Consider the following 15,025-nt stretch of genomic DNA (forward strand, 5'->3'; position numbering starts at 1 on the left):
TTTATAAGTCACTTTATTGTTAAATAATGGTTATATTTCATTCAAAGATACATACAACTGGTCTGATTTTTGTGATGGCTTCACTTACGATTTTTCAGCTTTAGGATGGCAATTAAGTGATAAACATTCCATAGGACACATACTTTGAATTTTGACCTTTTCCTGAGCTAGCAATATGCCACACTATTTTCTCTCAGGATGCTAGCCAGCAGTAGTTTTTTGTAGCTCCCAGTCAACCACACAAACACAAGGACAAATGAAGAACACTCTAGAGTGTAACGTGCCACTAAGCTAGCATATTGAGGAAGTCCAGTGTGTTACACACTTTATTGACTTGCATTTTCAATTTAGCAATGGGATTACCAAGGAATCACCATATCAAATGACAAGCAGCATCTGTACTTTAGGTACTATCACCACATACATCACTTCACCTTCTTTTCCTCAATTGTACACATTTTTATTAATTATTGAAATCAGGTAAGACAGAAGGTGTTATCTCCCTGCACAATCAGTAATGTATTAGCCAACAGACTCAGTTCTCTATCTCCGTCCTGATAAATCTGCAACACTTAACAACCTACTGAAGTATCACAGAGCAATGCGTATCTTGTATCTAGAGCTGGTATAATTCTACAGTGTTGAACTATTTTCCTCTTTTTAGTAACATCAGAATTCCTCACACAGTCAATTCTTCGCTCAAATCCTTTGAACAGATTTCTTTTTTTGAAAAAGTAATTCCCAATAGCTTCTTAGGCCCTATGCAAATATTGCTTCTAGCTTCCTCCTGACCTCAGCACCTACAACTCTCTCCTTTGCTCTCACGACTGTGAATCATGAACTCTGCCAGCTTGCATGTCTCTGAAAACAGGAATCCAATGCCAAATTAACAATCCACAGACAGCTACAATTATCTTTGTACTGGAGAAATTATACCCATTGATAGGAACTCATCCTTGAAATAAAAATAAAAAGCAAACTATTTGTAAAAATGTTCAAACTACATCATAAATGCCAATGACAGAATTAAATCCAATGTAGATTTGGTAAAATTCCCCAAATTAAATCTGTAGATTGCTTTAGGCAGTATAACCATTTCAATGATATTAATTCTTCCATCTTTGCATTTTCTTGTGTCCTTGATAACTTCTTTCATTAGCATTCTGTAATTTTCATGTTAATTAACTATTTTGGTTAAATTTACTCCTACTATTTGAGGTTGGTTATTGTACATGGGATTTCTTTCTTGACTTATCTTTCAGTGAGTTCTAGTACTGGCATGTAAAAAAGCTAGTTTTATGTATCTTGATTTTGGTATCTTCAACTTTACTGAGTTGTTTGATCAGTTCTAACAGCTTTTTGGTGGATTGTTTAGGTTTTCCCATGTACAAGTCATTTGGAAATATGGATATTTTGACTTATTCCTTTCTAATTATGATGTCCTTTCTCCTAATTGCTCTTGCTAATTTTTCCAACACTATATTGAATAAGAGTGAAAGTACTCAAACTTGTCTTGTTCCAGATATGATGGGAAAAGTTTTCAACTTCTCCCCATTCAGTATGATATACTGAGAGTTGATTTATCATATATAGCTTTAATATTTTTAGGTATGGTTGCATCTATAGCTAGCTTACATTTTTATGTAAGGATGCTGAATCTTATCAAATGCTTTCGCTGTGATGACTAAATGGTTTTTGTTCATTCTGGTGATATTATTTGTTTATTGACTTGTGAATGCTGAACCACTCGTTCATTTCTAGGAAAAATCCCACTTGATTTGTGACATACAATCTTCTTGATGTAGTGTTGGATTCACTTTGCTAGTATGTTGTCGAGAATTTTTGCATTTATATTCATCAAGGATAATAGGTCTGTAGTAGTCTTTTCATGTTGTGTCTCTGTTCAGTTTTGGAATCAGTATGATGCTGATCTCAAAAAGGGTTTGGCAACTCCATCCTGTTCAATATTTTGGAATAGTTTGAAAAGTACTGGAGTTAGTCTCACTTTAAATGTATTGCAGAATTCAATAGTAAATCTATCAGGTTTTGTACTTTTCCTTGATAGCAGACTTTTGGTTAATCTTTCAATTTCACTGCTTCTTATGGATCTCTTTAGGCTTTCTGTATCTGGGAATTAACCCATTTCTTTGAGGTATTCCAATTTGTTAGCATAAAGTTGCTCATAGAGGGAGAGATCTTCCATTTTCTGCTTCACTCCAAAAATGGTTCCCCAAAGTCAACACAGGACCAGGTGGAGGCCAGGAGCCAGGAACTCTACCCAAGTCTCACATATGGGTGACAGTGGCCCAATAAACTGGGCCACCTTCCACTGCTTTCCCAAGTGCATTAGCAAGAACCTGGATTGGAAGTAGAGCAGTTAGGATTGATACTGCTATTCATGGGGTGCCAACATTGCAGGCCACACATTAACTTGCTGTGTCACAACACCAGCCCCAAAGTAGTTTCTTATGAGCCTTTGTATTTCAATGGTATCACCTTTAACATCTACTTTTTCACCTCTAATGTTATTTACTTGAGTTTTTTTTTTTTTTTGTAATTTGGTAGTTTGGCTAAAGATTTGTCTACTCAAAAAAAAACACACACCTTTTTGTTAATAGTTAATATTGGTTTTTTGCTTCAACTTCAATTATTTCTGCTCTGATTCTTATTTATTGCCTCCTGCTAATGTCTGGTTTGTTCTTGATATTCTAAATTTTTAAGATGCATACTTAGAACACGTTTTGAGACCTTTTTAAAAAAATATGGACATTTAATGCTATAGATTTCCCTCCTAACACTGCTTTTCCCTTGTGCAAATGGAAGGGGGCAATGTGCCTTCCCTTTTCAGAGCAACTTAGTCACTCAGATCCCAGTCAGATCCCTGGACTGGACTTGAAGTCAGTGGAGACTGTGAAATTCTCCCATAGCTAGGGCTGCTCACAGTGGGAGCCACAGCATCTTCTTCCTATCTTATCCCAGCAAGACAGTGTTTCCCAACCAGAAGTCAGTCACACAGATACAAGGGATGTCCGGTGGCAGTCACTGATGACAGTGGTGTATCTGTTCTCTCCCCTAACTGCCTCAAGGAGTCTGTGTTCTGTCACTTCTCCACAGGAATTTCATTGCCCTGAGAATGACATGCTCCTTTGTTCTAGTTACTGTGACTGTTACTGTGACTGACATTAGTGAGGCTACTCATTACTCAGTCATCTTGGATGCACACTTGATTTTGTTTTTTAATGCAAAGCTTTCACAAAGTCAAGTCATGGATTTCTCCGCTTTCTTTTGAATAAGTTCCTCTTCCACAGATACGACCTTTTGAGCTTCTGAGTCTCCTGAAGTTCCGTTCAGATGTACACTCAAGTAGGTCAATTGGAGTCAACCAGAGTATGCCTCTATCCCAGTTCAGATCCACTGCTCCACAGCTGTGTCAACGAAATATCTCAACTTGGGTATTCTCTGGTAGAGGGACTCATGGGATGAGAACTTTCTGGAAAACTTACATTCCAATGAGTTGAATGAAAACTGTTTCTTATTAAACTTTTGATTTACAGGGTAGATTTCAAAGTACCTAATAATTCAATGACATTTTCTAACATTTATACAGGAATGTACAGGAAACCTCTCTTTATTTTGAAGCAGCTCAACAGCTATTAGGTACTACAACCAATTTTTGAATGTCTAATTGCTTAACATATTTCTGTATGACAATTTTATAAAGGGATGTCTTGTGGCATTTTAAAAAGTCCCATAGGAGCTGGCACTGTGGCAGAGAAGGTTAAGCCTCCATCTGCAGTACTGACATCCCATATAGGTGCTGGTTCAGGACCAAGGGGCTTCACTTCCAATCCAGCTTCCTGTTAATGCACCTAGGAAAGCAGCAGAAGATGGATCAAGTACTCGGACCCCTATATCCACATGGGAGATATGGAAGAAGCTCCTGGTTCCTGGGTTTGGCCTGGCCCAACCCTGGCCATTGTACCTATTTGGGGAGTAAACCAATGGATGGTAGAGTTCTCTCTCTCTCTCTCTCTCTCTCTCTCTCTCTCCCCTTCTCTTTCTGTATTTCTGATTTTCAAATAAATAAAATCTTAAAAAAGAAAAAGTCCCCTTACCAATATGCTTTCATTTCACATGTATGGAACTAAGTTCTTACAGGTCTAGAGAAAAACAATCCTTCAATTTTCCTAAGACATCAGAGAGATCAAACACCACAAATGTTCTAAACCAAACAAGCATGTGAATCTGTATAATGCAACTGCACTCTAGCTATTGTGCCTGAAGGCAATTAATTAGTAGAAACAACTACTTCATTGTTCCATATTAGTGCTTCATACAATCTTGTGACCTTATATCCTATTAAAGGAAAACATGAAGGATAAGGGAATCCTGTTTTTGTTATAAATAGTTGTAAAGCATTCACTATTCATCAACAAATTAGGATCCTAGACTACACAGCCATCTTTTCTGAGACTGACCTAAGTCAAAATAAAGGCTGATATATATAGGTTAATGGGGAAAAAGTTGATTGCTTAATCTGCAGTGCTCAGGGCATTAGGTAACTTTACAAGGCCCGGCAAGAATAGTCATTGCTATGTATTCCATATTTCTTTCATTTTAAAATACAAAGAGAAACACATATTTCTTGGGGTTAAAAAGTCCACTCAAAGACCTACTATCCTTTCTTGTTAAGAAATACAGTTTATGAGGTTAATGTTGTCACATAGTGGGTTAAGCTGATGCCTACACTGCTGGATCCCTTATGGGTACCAGTTTGAGTCCCATCCACCCCTCTTATGATCCAGATCCCTGATAAGGCTTCTGGGAAAGCAGAGGAGGATGGCATGAGAGCTTGGGCACGTGAACCCATGTGGGAGACCTGGATAAAGCTCCTGGTTCTTGGTTAGAGGCTTCAGCCTGGTCCAGCCCTAGTTGTTGTATTCTTTTGGGGAATGAATCAACAGATGAAGCTCGCTTGCTTTCTTGCTTGCTCGCTCTCTCTCTCTCCCCCCTCCCACCCTCTGTGTGTGCGTGTGCGTGTGTGTGTGTGTGTGTGTATCTCTGCCTTTCAAATAAATCTTTTAATAAAAGAAATATAACTTGGGGCTGCGCTGTGGTGCAACAGGTTAACACCCTTGCCTGAAGCGCTGGCATTCCATATGGGTACTGGTTCAAGACCCGGCTGCTCCTCTTCTGATCCAGCTCTCTGCTATGGCCTGGGAAAGCAGCAGAAGATGGACCAAGTCCTTGGGCCCCTGCACCTATGTGGAAGACCCGAAAGAAGCTCCTGGCTCCTAGCTTCAGATTGGCACAGCCCCAGCCTTTGCGGCCATATGGGGAGTGAACCACCAGATGGAAGACCTCTCCACTCTCAGTGTAACTCTGACTTGCAAATAAATAAATAAATCTTTAAAAAAAGAAATATAACTTATAACATCACAATAACTTAGTCTTAAAATCTTACTGAATGCTTTAGATTATGAAAAATTCAGAATTCGCTGCTCTCATTTCTTGGCATTTCAAAACATATTAACAATTAGCAGGGACTCCAACAGATAGTTATTATCAATTCCCATAGTAGCCTTATACATAATAAACAAAAGGTGAATGATTGACTTACTGAACTTAGTCTGAAAAGGATTTCCTGAAGATTTTTAATTTCCCTTGCTTGCTTTAGTATTGTATCTTTCAACTCATGATTTTCCTGATCATGCCTAAAATACATATTTTAAATTAATGATTCTCACAGATCAATTTAAGAAAATATATTTCAGAATAAACATCTGAAAGTGTTATTATGCAAATTCTAGAAATTTGAAGTCAATTTCTTGGCAAATATATCATTATTCTATCTTGCTTTGTCAATAATGCACAAAATTTAGGGATAATGTGCAAAAGCTATGCATTTAAAAATAGTTTAATACTAAAAGTTTTCCATGCTTTACTCAGAAGTATTTATGTTTAAAATGATATAATTCTCATAGTACATAGCATATATGCTTTAGAAAGACTCAAGTTATTTTGAATGGTTGTTTGAATTGTACTTTTCCAGATGATCTTGAATTTTCTCAGTGTTTTGTACCAACTCCTTTTGTTCATCTTCTGATTCTTGGAACTACAACAAAGAATAATAAAAAAAAACATGAAATTTACCAGTATCTGGTATGAATCTGGGAAGTACCTAGATTTATGACTAAAATTTCATTAGAACATAGCAATGACTCTTCCTTTTCATCTTATTCATGACTACATTTATGCTATAACTTCAAAGCTGAGTTGTGCCAACAGGGATGCTATGACCTCAAATCTAAAACAGAACTGTCTGGGCCATTACAGAAAGTTTATAGTCATCTGCTCAAGAAAATGACACAGGAGTAGACTTGGTTTTGAGTATGTTCTATCAGAAAAATTCTCAGATTTACAATATTGGCCAGTTAAAGGAATGGGAGATTACCTTATGGAAAATAGCTATAATTTTGAAATCCAAGTACAATGAAATCAACTATAATTTTAGATATTCATATGTGCAAATGACCATTGGTATCCCAGAGATCATAAAAATTAACATAATGTTATAGACAACAAATGTTTAATGGAATTTTTCAGTGGCCACACCAATAATGAAACCAGAGTGCCTGGATTCTGGCTCCACTATCTGTGTGATCTTCAGCAATTCATTTGCCCTGTGTTAGTTCTTCACCTGTAAAATGGAAATAATAGTGTCTACTTCACTTGAAAGTAGGAGGTATTAAATGAAAGGTATATGTAAAGAACTTCAAAGAAGATGTGTCACATAGTCAGGGAAATATTTCAATAGCATTATTATTATTGAATTCATGTTTGAATAAAATGACATATTTGGGAAGGGGAGCGTAGCAATAGAAGTGATCTCTTATAAAGTGATACCGAATCCTTCATACCAAAGTGGCAGCAAACTAGGAGCATGAGGCCCAGAATACATTGCCAGCTCATTATAAAGCTTTCATTAATTTTATTAGCCAACCATCCTTTATGCAACTTATAATTTATAAATTATTTTTCTGTAAACTCAGTGGGCAATAATAATGAAATACAATACAAACAGGACTCTGAATTTGAGTAGCACATATCTTACATAGCCATAAAAATTGGCCTAAATGTACTAATGAAAAGACCAGACTCTATAGCTAAATCAAATTTCCCAAATCACTCTTCATTCTCAGGTTGCTCTAGCAAGCAATCTGAGGATAGAGTGATGCTCCATGGTTTGGTGTGTAAGAAAATGTATGGCTTTTCCACTGGTAAAGAGCTGTAAAGCTACAAGTCCCAGCTCTGGCTATGTAATAAAGGGAAGCAAACTTCAGATTTTATATTCTCCCAGTGAGTAAAGCATTAGCATTTTATAGAACAATTCTCCAGAAATAGGATTAAGTATTTGAATATTGTACTTAATTGCCTAAAATGTGTTTAGAAGAAAAGCTTCATTCATTCATTCATTCATTCACTCATAATGTTCCTGTCAGTGTCTCAAGGAACACAGATGGCATGGCATAAAGTACTTAATTTTAACTTAACTGTCCAACTATAACATTTTCAATCTACACATTTATATCACATATGTCCACTTAGGCAAATTTATAGCACAATTGTCACCTTAGACAAATTATCTATTATGCAGATAAGTAAAAGCAATATAAACTTAAAGGCCACGTTATTCTCCATAAACTAGATGACAAGTACTGAAAAGAGAAAAATCGATGAGAGAACACAGAACATCCCATCAGTGAAAGGACCTCTGGAGTAGGGTCTGAATACAATGAGTACAGATCAACAGAAACTAAAATAACAGTGTGAAAAAGGAGGAGAGAGGGGGAAAACTGGCCAGAGACACTCACTTTGCTGACGTTCACAGGCAGAGAAGTAAAAAGCATATTCCATACATTAACTTGGAAATGAATGTTCATAGCAATAGCGTTAATAATAGTCAAAAAATGGAAACAGTGTTCTATCAACTGATGAAATGTTTATCAACTGATGAATGAATAATTCCTACAAAGAACTGTATTCTGCACAGTACAATATTATTTTAAAAATAATAAGAAGTATTGATAGATTCTATACCATGGATTGACCTTGGAAATGTTACGTTAAGTGAAAGAAATCAGTCATAAAGGGCTGCATATTGTAGGGATGACCTTATTTAAATGAAATATCCACATCAGGCAGATAATGAGACACTAAACGTACATGTTTGGTTGCCTAAGGACTAGGGAAGATATAGGAGCTAAAGGCAGGATGGGTGAGTGAGACAAGGTTTTCTCTCAGGATGTTAAAAGCTGTTCTAAAATTGATTGTGGTGCTGGTTATCCAACTCTGGGAATATACTATGGACATTGAGCTACACTTATTTGGATGGGTGAACTCTATGGTGTTACATGAAATATACAGATAAGAGTGTTTAAGACAGCATTTTTAAAAGTTTGTGGAAGGGAGTAGGCACAGTGGGTTAATGCCCTGGCCTGAAGTGTTGGTATCCCATATGGGTGCCGGTTCCAGACCCGGCTAGCTCCACTTCCTGTGCAGCTCTCTGCTGTTGCCTGGGAAAGCAGTAGAGGAAGGCCCAAGTCCTTGGGTCCTTGCACCCATGTGGGAGACCTGGAGGAAGTTCATAGCTCCTGGCTTCAGATCAGTGCAGCTCCAGCTGTTGCAGCCAATTGGGGAGTGAACCATTGGATAGACTACCTCTCTCTCTCTCTCTCCCTCTCCCTCTCCCTCTCCCTTTCTCTCCTCTCTGTGTAACTCTGACTTTCAAGTAAAATACAATAAATCTTTAAGAGTTTGTGGGAAATGATCTTAAAGATAAGTCAATTTTGGTGCAGAAAGTTTTGAAGTTGAATGGCAATATGTAGATGATAATGTCTCTCTGCTTTCAGGAGGACTAGTGCAAAATCTGCAACATCCTCAAATATAAATACTATCTTTAGAAAGAATTTAAGTATAAGAAAAATGGCAGAATAAGATGGTGTAAGAAGTCATCATATTGACAAAATTGTCTTAATTATAATAAAATATTTTTTTAAAAAATTACATTCACTGTGATTTTTATTCTAGTGCACATTGTTTAACCGGTATAGGTTAATTTTCATATATACTTGTCTTTGGGTTTCCCTTAATATCTTCTTTATATTCTTTATTTCATCTGCTGACTTAAAGCAGTAACTTCTTACAGCCTCCTGTCACTGCTCTGATACAGGATGTGCTTTTTGTTATCAGTCCATTGATGAAGGTGGCTCACCACTTCTTGAGAAGACATTTATATTACTATTTTATAAATCATTTTATGATCAAATTGTCTTAATATTTACTTCTAAGTTACATACAAATGGTCACTCACAGACTTGTGATTGTTTCACTTCAATTTTTCAGACTCATGATGGCATAAAAGTGATACATATTCCATAGACAACATACTTCAGAACTGAAGCTAGTAATTCCTACAGTGTTGAACAATTTCCCTCATTTGCATTATAGACCAAAATAAAAATCAGAGATCCTCTCACTTTCAATCCTCTACTTAAATCCTTCCAAGAGATTCCTATCTCAGAACAGCACTAAAATTTCAATGACATTCAAGGCCTAGCTAGCCTCACCTCCACCTTCTTTCCTGATCTCAGCTCCTCTAATCCTCTTGCCTATTCTCCCCACAACTGCTTTTCATGAAATTGGCTAGCTCTCATGAAACTGAAAATGGGAATCTATTGTAACCAGACAGTTACAATTATATTTGTAGTGGACCCTGAAATGAAAATAATAACCAAATTCTTTGCTAAAATGCTTAAATTAAGAAAATCATAAATACCTGAGAGAAAATTAATTCAAATATAATCAGTAAAATTCACCATATTTGTATCAAATCTGAACTTAATATAAAGGAGTTGCTGTTAAAGAATTAAGTCATAAGAATACATAAATTGAGAGTTAAATAGTTTTACATTTAAATAGAACTGGCATGAATTCAAATAGTACCAACTAGAATACAGAAAAATCTACAGAGGAAAAGTATTATGAGATATCTTATCACTCATCATCAAATTCTAAAATGAACTTTCAAGGTAATCCACTTAATAGAACGTCAATTTCAAAATACTCCCTTTAAGCATGAATAATTCCCTTGACTTCATCATGGTCTTAAAATCTGTAATTAGTATAGACAAATATTTTTTGGAGATGACTCTAAGAGCAACAAGGAAAGTAGACAAATTGGATTATATCAAATACAGAAACATCTACACTACCAAGGAGGCAATCAATCAACAGAATGAAAAACATCCTACAGAATGGAAGAAAATATTTGGAAGCTACTTACCCAACAAAATATTAATATCCATAATATAAAAAATTCAATAACAAGAACAGCAACAAAACAACCCAGTTAAAAGATGAGTGAAGTAACTGAATGCAGTTCTTCAAGGAAGAAACACAAAGAGTCAATAATTAATATCACCAGCCATCAGAGAATTGAAAATCAAAGCTACAATGAACATCACACCTGTTAGAATGGCTAATATCAAAAATGTAGAAGGTGATAAATTCTGATGAGGATGTTCTTGGGAATGTAAATTAGTAGCACCACTATGGAAAACAGTATGGAGATGTCTTTAAAAACTAGAAAAAGACTTGCCATATTATCTGTCAATACCATTCCTGGGTATATGTCCAGAGACATGAATACCAGAGAGACACCTGCTGGCCCAGGGGCTGAGTCCAGGTTGACGCCGGCTGCGAAGGTGGCACCATGGGCATGGGTAGAGGAGCAAGTTGGCCAACACTCCCATCGGGAGTGGTGAGAGAGATGCTCCAGGGTAGGGGGTTAGGAGTGGCGGGCAGGTAGGAGGAAGGGAGTGGCGGGAAGCTGTTGGGCTGCAGCACTTTTAAAAAATTTTTGGGTGTCCTAATGGTGACCCCTCAGCGCAGATGTCCCTGATCCCTGCAGCAACAAGGGCCACCACCTGACCTGGAAAGAGAAATGCCAGCTCCTGGGCAGGCCTCATTGGAGGAGGAAAGGCAACCACAGACCCTCCAAGAAACTGCTCCATTATCCAGGCATGGAACCCAAGACCACAGCCATTACTATTCTAGCTCCCGTGAAGCAGCAGGAGCTTCCGTTTCAATGGCACACCCAAGAACTGGAAGTGGAAAGGCAGATTATTGCCAGTAATCTAGAAAGATGCAGGCTTGGAGCAGAATCACTGGCTTGGAACATCACCAGTACCAGCTCAACTGAGCAGTCATTTCCTTGCACATCAGAGGTGCCAAATACTGTTGAAGCAAGTTTCTGATGCTGTCCACCCCAACACCTATCTCATCAGGACAGAACACCATGTTTCCATCAAAGGGGGGATCATTGGGTAACTCAAGAAGTTCAACACAAATAAATTCTTACTCTGACAGTGAATACCAGAAAGCAGCGAGTTTCCACAACAGCCAAAACATGAGCAAGGCTGGTAATAAGACAAGAGCTCATGAACAAACACTGGTTCACAAATCAGTGGCCAATTGGACCATGAGAAGAGTCAGTTCAGTTCCACCTGGAGTGCAGTCAGCACAGCCATGCCTCCTTCAAGGGAGTCACTGAGAACTTCTCTGGGCAGTGGATTTGGCTGTCCAGCAGTGAGTGTCTCCCGACCTCTGAACCCCAGTGCATACTTGTCTACCACACTGCCTGCTCAGCAGGCAGCTGCTCCATACTCACAGCGAACTGCCTCCCCAACAGCTGTGCACTGTATTGGGTCAGTAACCTCCTGGCAGACCTCCAATCCCAAAGGATCGACCCCTCAATAGGAAACCACCTCCAGACTGGGGGCCACACTGACCCTCATGGATGCAGACTTGGGTAACTTCTCCATTCCAAGGCCAGGTGGAGTCATCGCCTCCCAAACACACAGTGATGACTGCCATACCACAGCATCTGGGAACTTCACTGCAAGGATTGTCCAGGACCTGGAACAACTCAGACAGCAGCAGGATGACAAGTACAAGAGGATGGTTCCACCTCAGCCAGGATTGTGGAGTTCCTACATTAAACACAGTCAACTTGATCCAGACCTTCGTTCAGCCGTGTCTCCCAACTTGCACATCACCCCTACATACGAGGGGAGGACCTATTACAGCCCAGTGTAGCACAGCCCAAATCATGGAATTGTGGAGCTGCAGGAGTCCCAGACAGCATTGCTCCACACAGGCTCAGCAGGTGTTGGAAATATACAAACAACATCCAGCCAATGAAGAACCTTACATACTAAAGAAATAATTATGTTCTGAACACAACAGCTACCTATATGGAGCCCTACAGGCCAATCCAGTACCAAGTACAAGAGTGTAATTATAACAGGCTCCAGCACACAACAGGTGACAATGGCACCACCAGATCCCCATCAACAGACAGCATTCAGAAAGACCCTAGGGAGTTTGCCTGGTTTGGCCCCAGTTCCTGTTTGTCCAGGCCAACACAGCAGCCTACCCGCAGTACCTGTACTTCCGAGACAACAAAGCAAAGATGGAGGTGTGGAGGTTATGGGGAATCAAGCCTCGGTTGACCTTTGGAACCACAGAGTTTTAGAAGTTCAGAAGAATGCTGCAGTGCCCTCTGAAACCTTGTTTTTGGCAAGTCTACAGATGAAAATAACATAGGAATGAAGAATGTTGGTAGGATACCTGCCTTGCTGCAACTGTTGAGAAAATCTATTGATGTGGATATAAGGGAGTTTGTTACAGTTCTTGGGAATATATCCTCGTGTGATGCTGTGAAGATAACAATCATCTGAGATGCCCTCTAACCTTAACAAATACTATGATCATTCCACATTCTAGATGGAATAGTTCTTCCTTCCATGATGATCATAAAATTAAATTTCAGACTTCATTTGCTCTGCCTAACATGACAGGTTGCCTGAGGAACCAGAGCTCCGCAGAGGAGGCAGGAAAAGCAAATGCAGTCTTGCGAGGGGCTAGTGAACTCGCTGTTGTATGTGATCGCATGTACGTGATCCCACATGTGTGAACACATCCACTTATGACAGCAAGACAGTGGAGAACAGCATGTGAACACTGTGGAACCAGTCCTAGCACCCGGAGCTGGAGCTCTGCAGGCCCAGCTGCTGGAACTGAATGAACTGGATGACCTGCTCAGAAAAGACTCCCAGCAGACTCAGAACCAAGCTCTTGGAGCAATGAGGAAAAGAAGAGGCCTCCACAAGAGGACCAGTGGGATGGAGTCGGTCATATCCCTGGGCTGTCTAAGTCCCCCAAAGGGGTCGAGATGCTGTAGTCTCTGTTGGTAGTAAAACCATATCTGACTCTTCTAGCAGAAAGTTCCAACCCAGTCACCTTGCAAGGCTCTTCGGGATCTCTCTAGAACCTGTCTGCCAGCAACTAGAAGTTTGCAGCTTACATCTGGGCAGCTATCTGAAAAGAGAAATGGCTCCCTGTCCTTGTAGAACTGCAGATGGATAACGATAGGGTTGTTTCTTCTGTAGCAACTGCCTTCAGGAACATGGTGCTTGACATTTGAAACAAGGAGCTCACAGGGAAGTATGCCATGTGAGTCCTGGTCAACTGCCTCCCGGGTGACAACAGCCTGAGCATCCTGTCTGACGAAACCACAGCAGCCATCTGCTTCACCCTGCACGAGGTCACGAGCAAGAACATGGAGAACACCAAGACCCTGGCCAACTTACGAGGCATCGAGAAGCTGGTGAACATTACCAAAGGCAGAGGAGACAGGTCTTCTCTGAAAGTGGTGAAGGCAGCAGCCAGGGTCTTGAATACATTGGGGCAATATCAGGATCTCTGGAGCATTTAGAAGAAGGATGGGTGGAATCAAAACCATTTTATTATACCTGTGTCGACATTAGGGTGAGATCACTTCATAACACATCACTTTGCTGAGTGTTTCCTCTGCAGTGCAGAAGCTTCTCAGCTTGATGTAATGCTGTTTGTCAATTTTTGCTTTGACTGTGCTTTTTGGGGTCTTTTGCAAGGGTCTTTGCCTATCCCAATGTCTTGCAGAATTTACCAGTGTTCTCTATTAATTTGATGATACTGGGTCATAGATTTAGGTCTTTGGTGCATTCTCAATGGAGTTTTGCTTAAGGTGTAAGGTATGGGTCTAGTTTAATACTTCTGGAGATCCAGTTTCCCTTGCCCCATTTGTTGAAGAAAGTGTTCTTGTTCCAGGGATTGATTCTGGCTCCTTTGTCAAAGGTAAATTGGTGTAATGCATGGATTGGTTTCTGGAGTTTTTATTCTGTTCCATTGGTCTATAAGTCTGCTCATGTGTCAGTACCATGCTATTTCATTATATCTGCACTGTAGTATGTCTTGAAATAAAGTATTGTGATGCCTCTCACTTTTTGTTTATAAGATTCCTGTAGCTATTTAGGGGTTTCTTGTGTTTCCATATGAATTTTACAATCATTGTTTTCTAGATCTGAAAATAATGTCATGGGTATTTTGATTGGGTCACATTGAGTCTGTAAATTTCTTTTGGTATTATGGACATCTTGATGATGTTGATTCTTCCAATACATGAATATTGAAGATTTACACATGTTAATGTCTTCCATTTATTTCTTTAGTGTTTTGTAATTTTCACTGTAGAGATCTTTGACATCTATGATAACGTTTATTCCAAAGAATTGAATTATTTTTGGAGCTACTGTGAACCAGCCTGATCTTAAAAGTTCTTTCTCAGCCATTACATTGTCTCTGTATGCAAAGGCTATCAATTTGTGTTGAATTTATATCCTGCCACTTACCAAACTATTTTATGAGTGCCAATAGTCTCTCAATGGAGTTTTCGGGATCCCCTTTATATTAGAATCATGTCATCTGCAAATAGGAATAGTTTGATTTCCTTCTTCCCTATCTGTATCCCTTTGATTCCGTTTTCTTGCCTAATGGCTCTGCCTAAAACTTCCAGGACTATACTGAATAGCAATGGTGAGAGTAGCCATCCTTGTCGGGTTCCAGATCTTAGTGCCAATGC

General features: G+C 39.1%; 1 protein-coding gene and 1 pseudogene across 23 annotated transcripts in view; one reads left to right on the forward strand and one right to left on the reverse strand.

The window, feature by feature from the left end:
• Nucleotides 1-15,025, reverse strand: part of LOC103346877 (ankyrin repeat domain-containing protein 26) — a 144,289-nt gene that overhangs the window by 58,096 nt on the left and 71,168 nt on the right. For 22 of the 23 annotated variants that reach the window (XM_070055876.1, XM_070055873.1, XM_070055874.1 and 19 more), the window contains 2 exons: nt 6,045-6,115; nt 5,621-5,714 (listed from right to left, as the gene is read on the reverse strand). In XM_070055876.1, the coding sequence (XP_069911977.1) occupies nt 5,621-5,714; nt 6,045-6,115 (165 nt within the window). Of the gene's footprint in view, nt 1,958-5,620; nt 5,715-6,044; nt 6,116-15,025 lie in introns of all 23 variants that reach the window. The other variant, XM_070055880.1, reaches the window with a different exon arrangement.
• LOC127488601 (plakophilin-4 pseudogene) lies at nt 11,006-13,897 on the forward strand (annotated as a pseudogene).

The sequence above is a fragment of the Oryctolagus cuniculus genome, chromosome 13 (genome assembly GCF_964237555.1).
Source record: "Oryctolagus cuniculus chromosome 13, mOryCun1.1, whole genome shotgun sequence".
NCBI lineage: Eukaryota > Metazoa > Chordata > Mammalia > Lagomorpha > Leporidae > Oryctolagus > Oryctolagus cuniculus.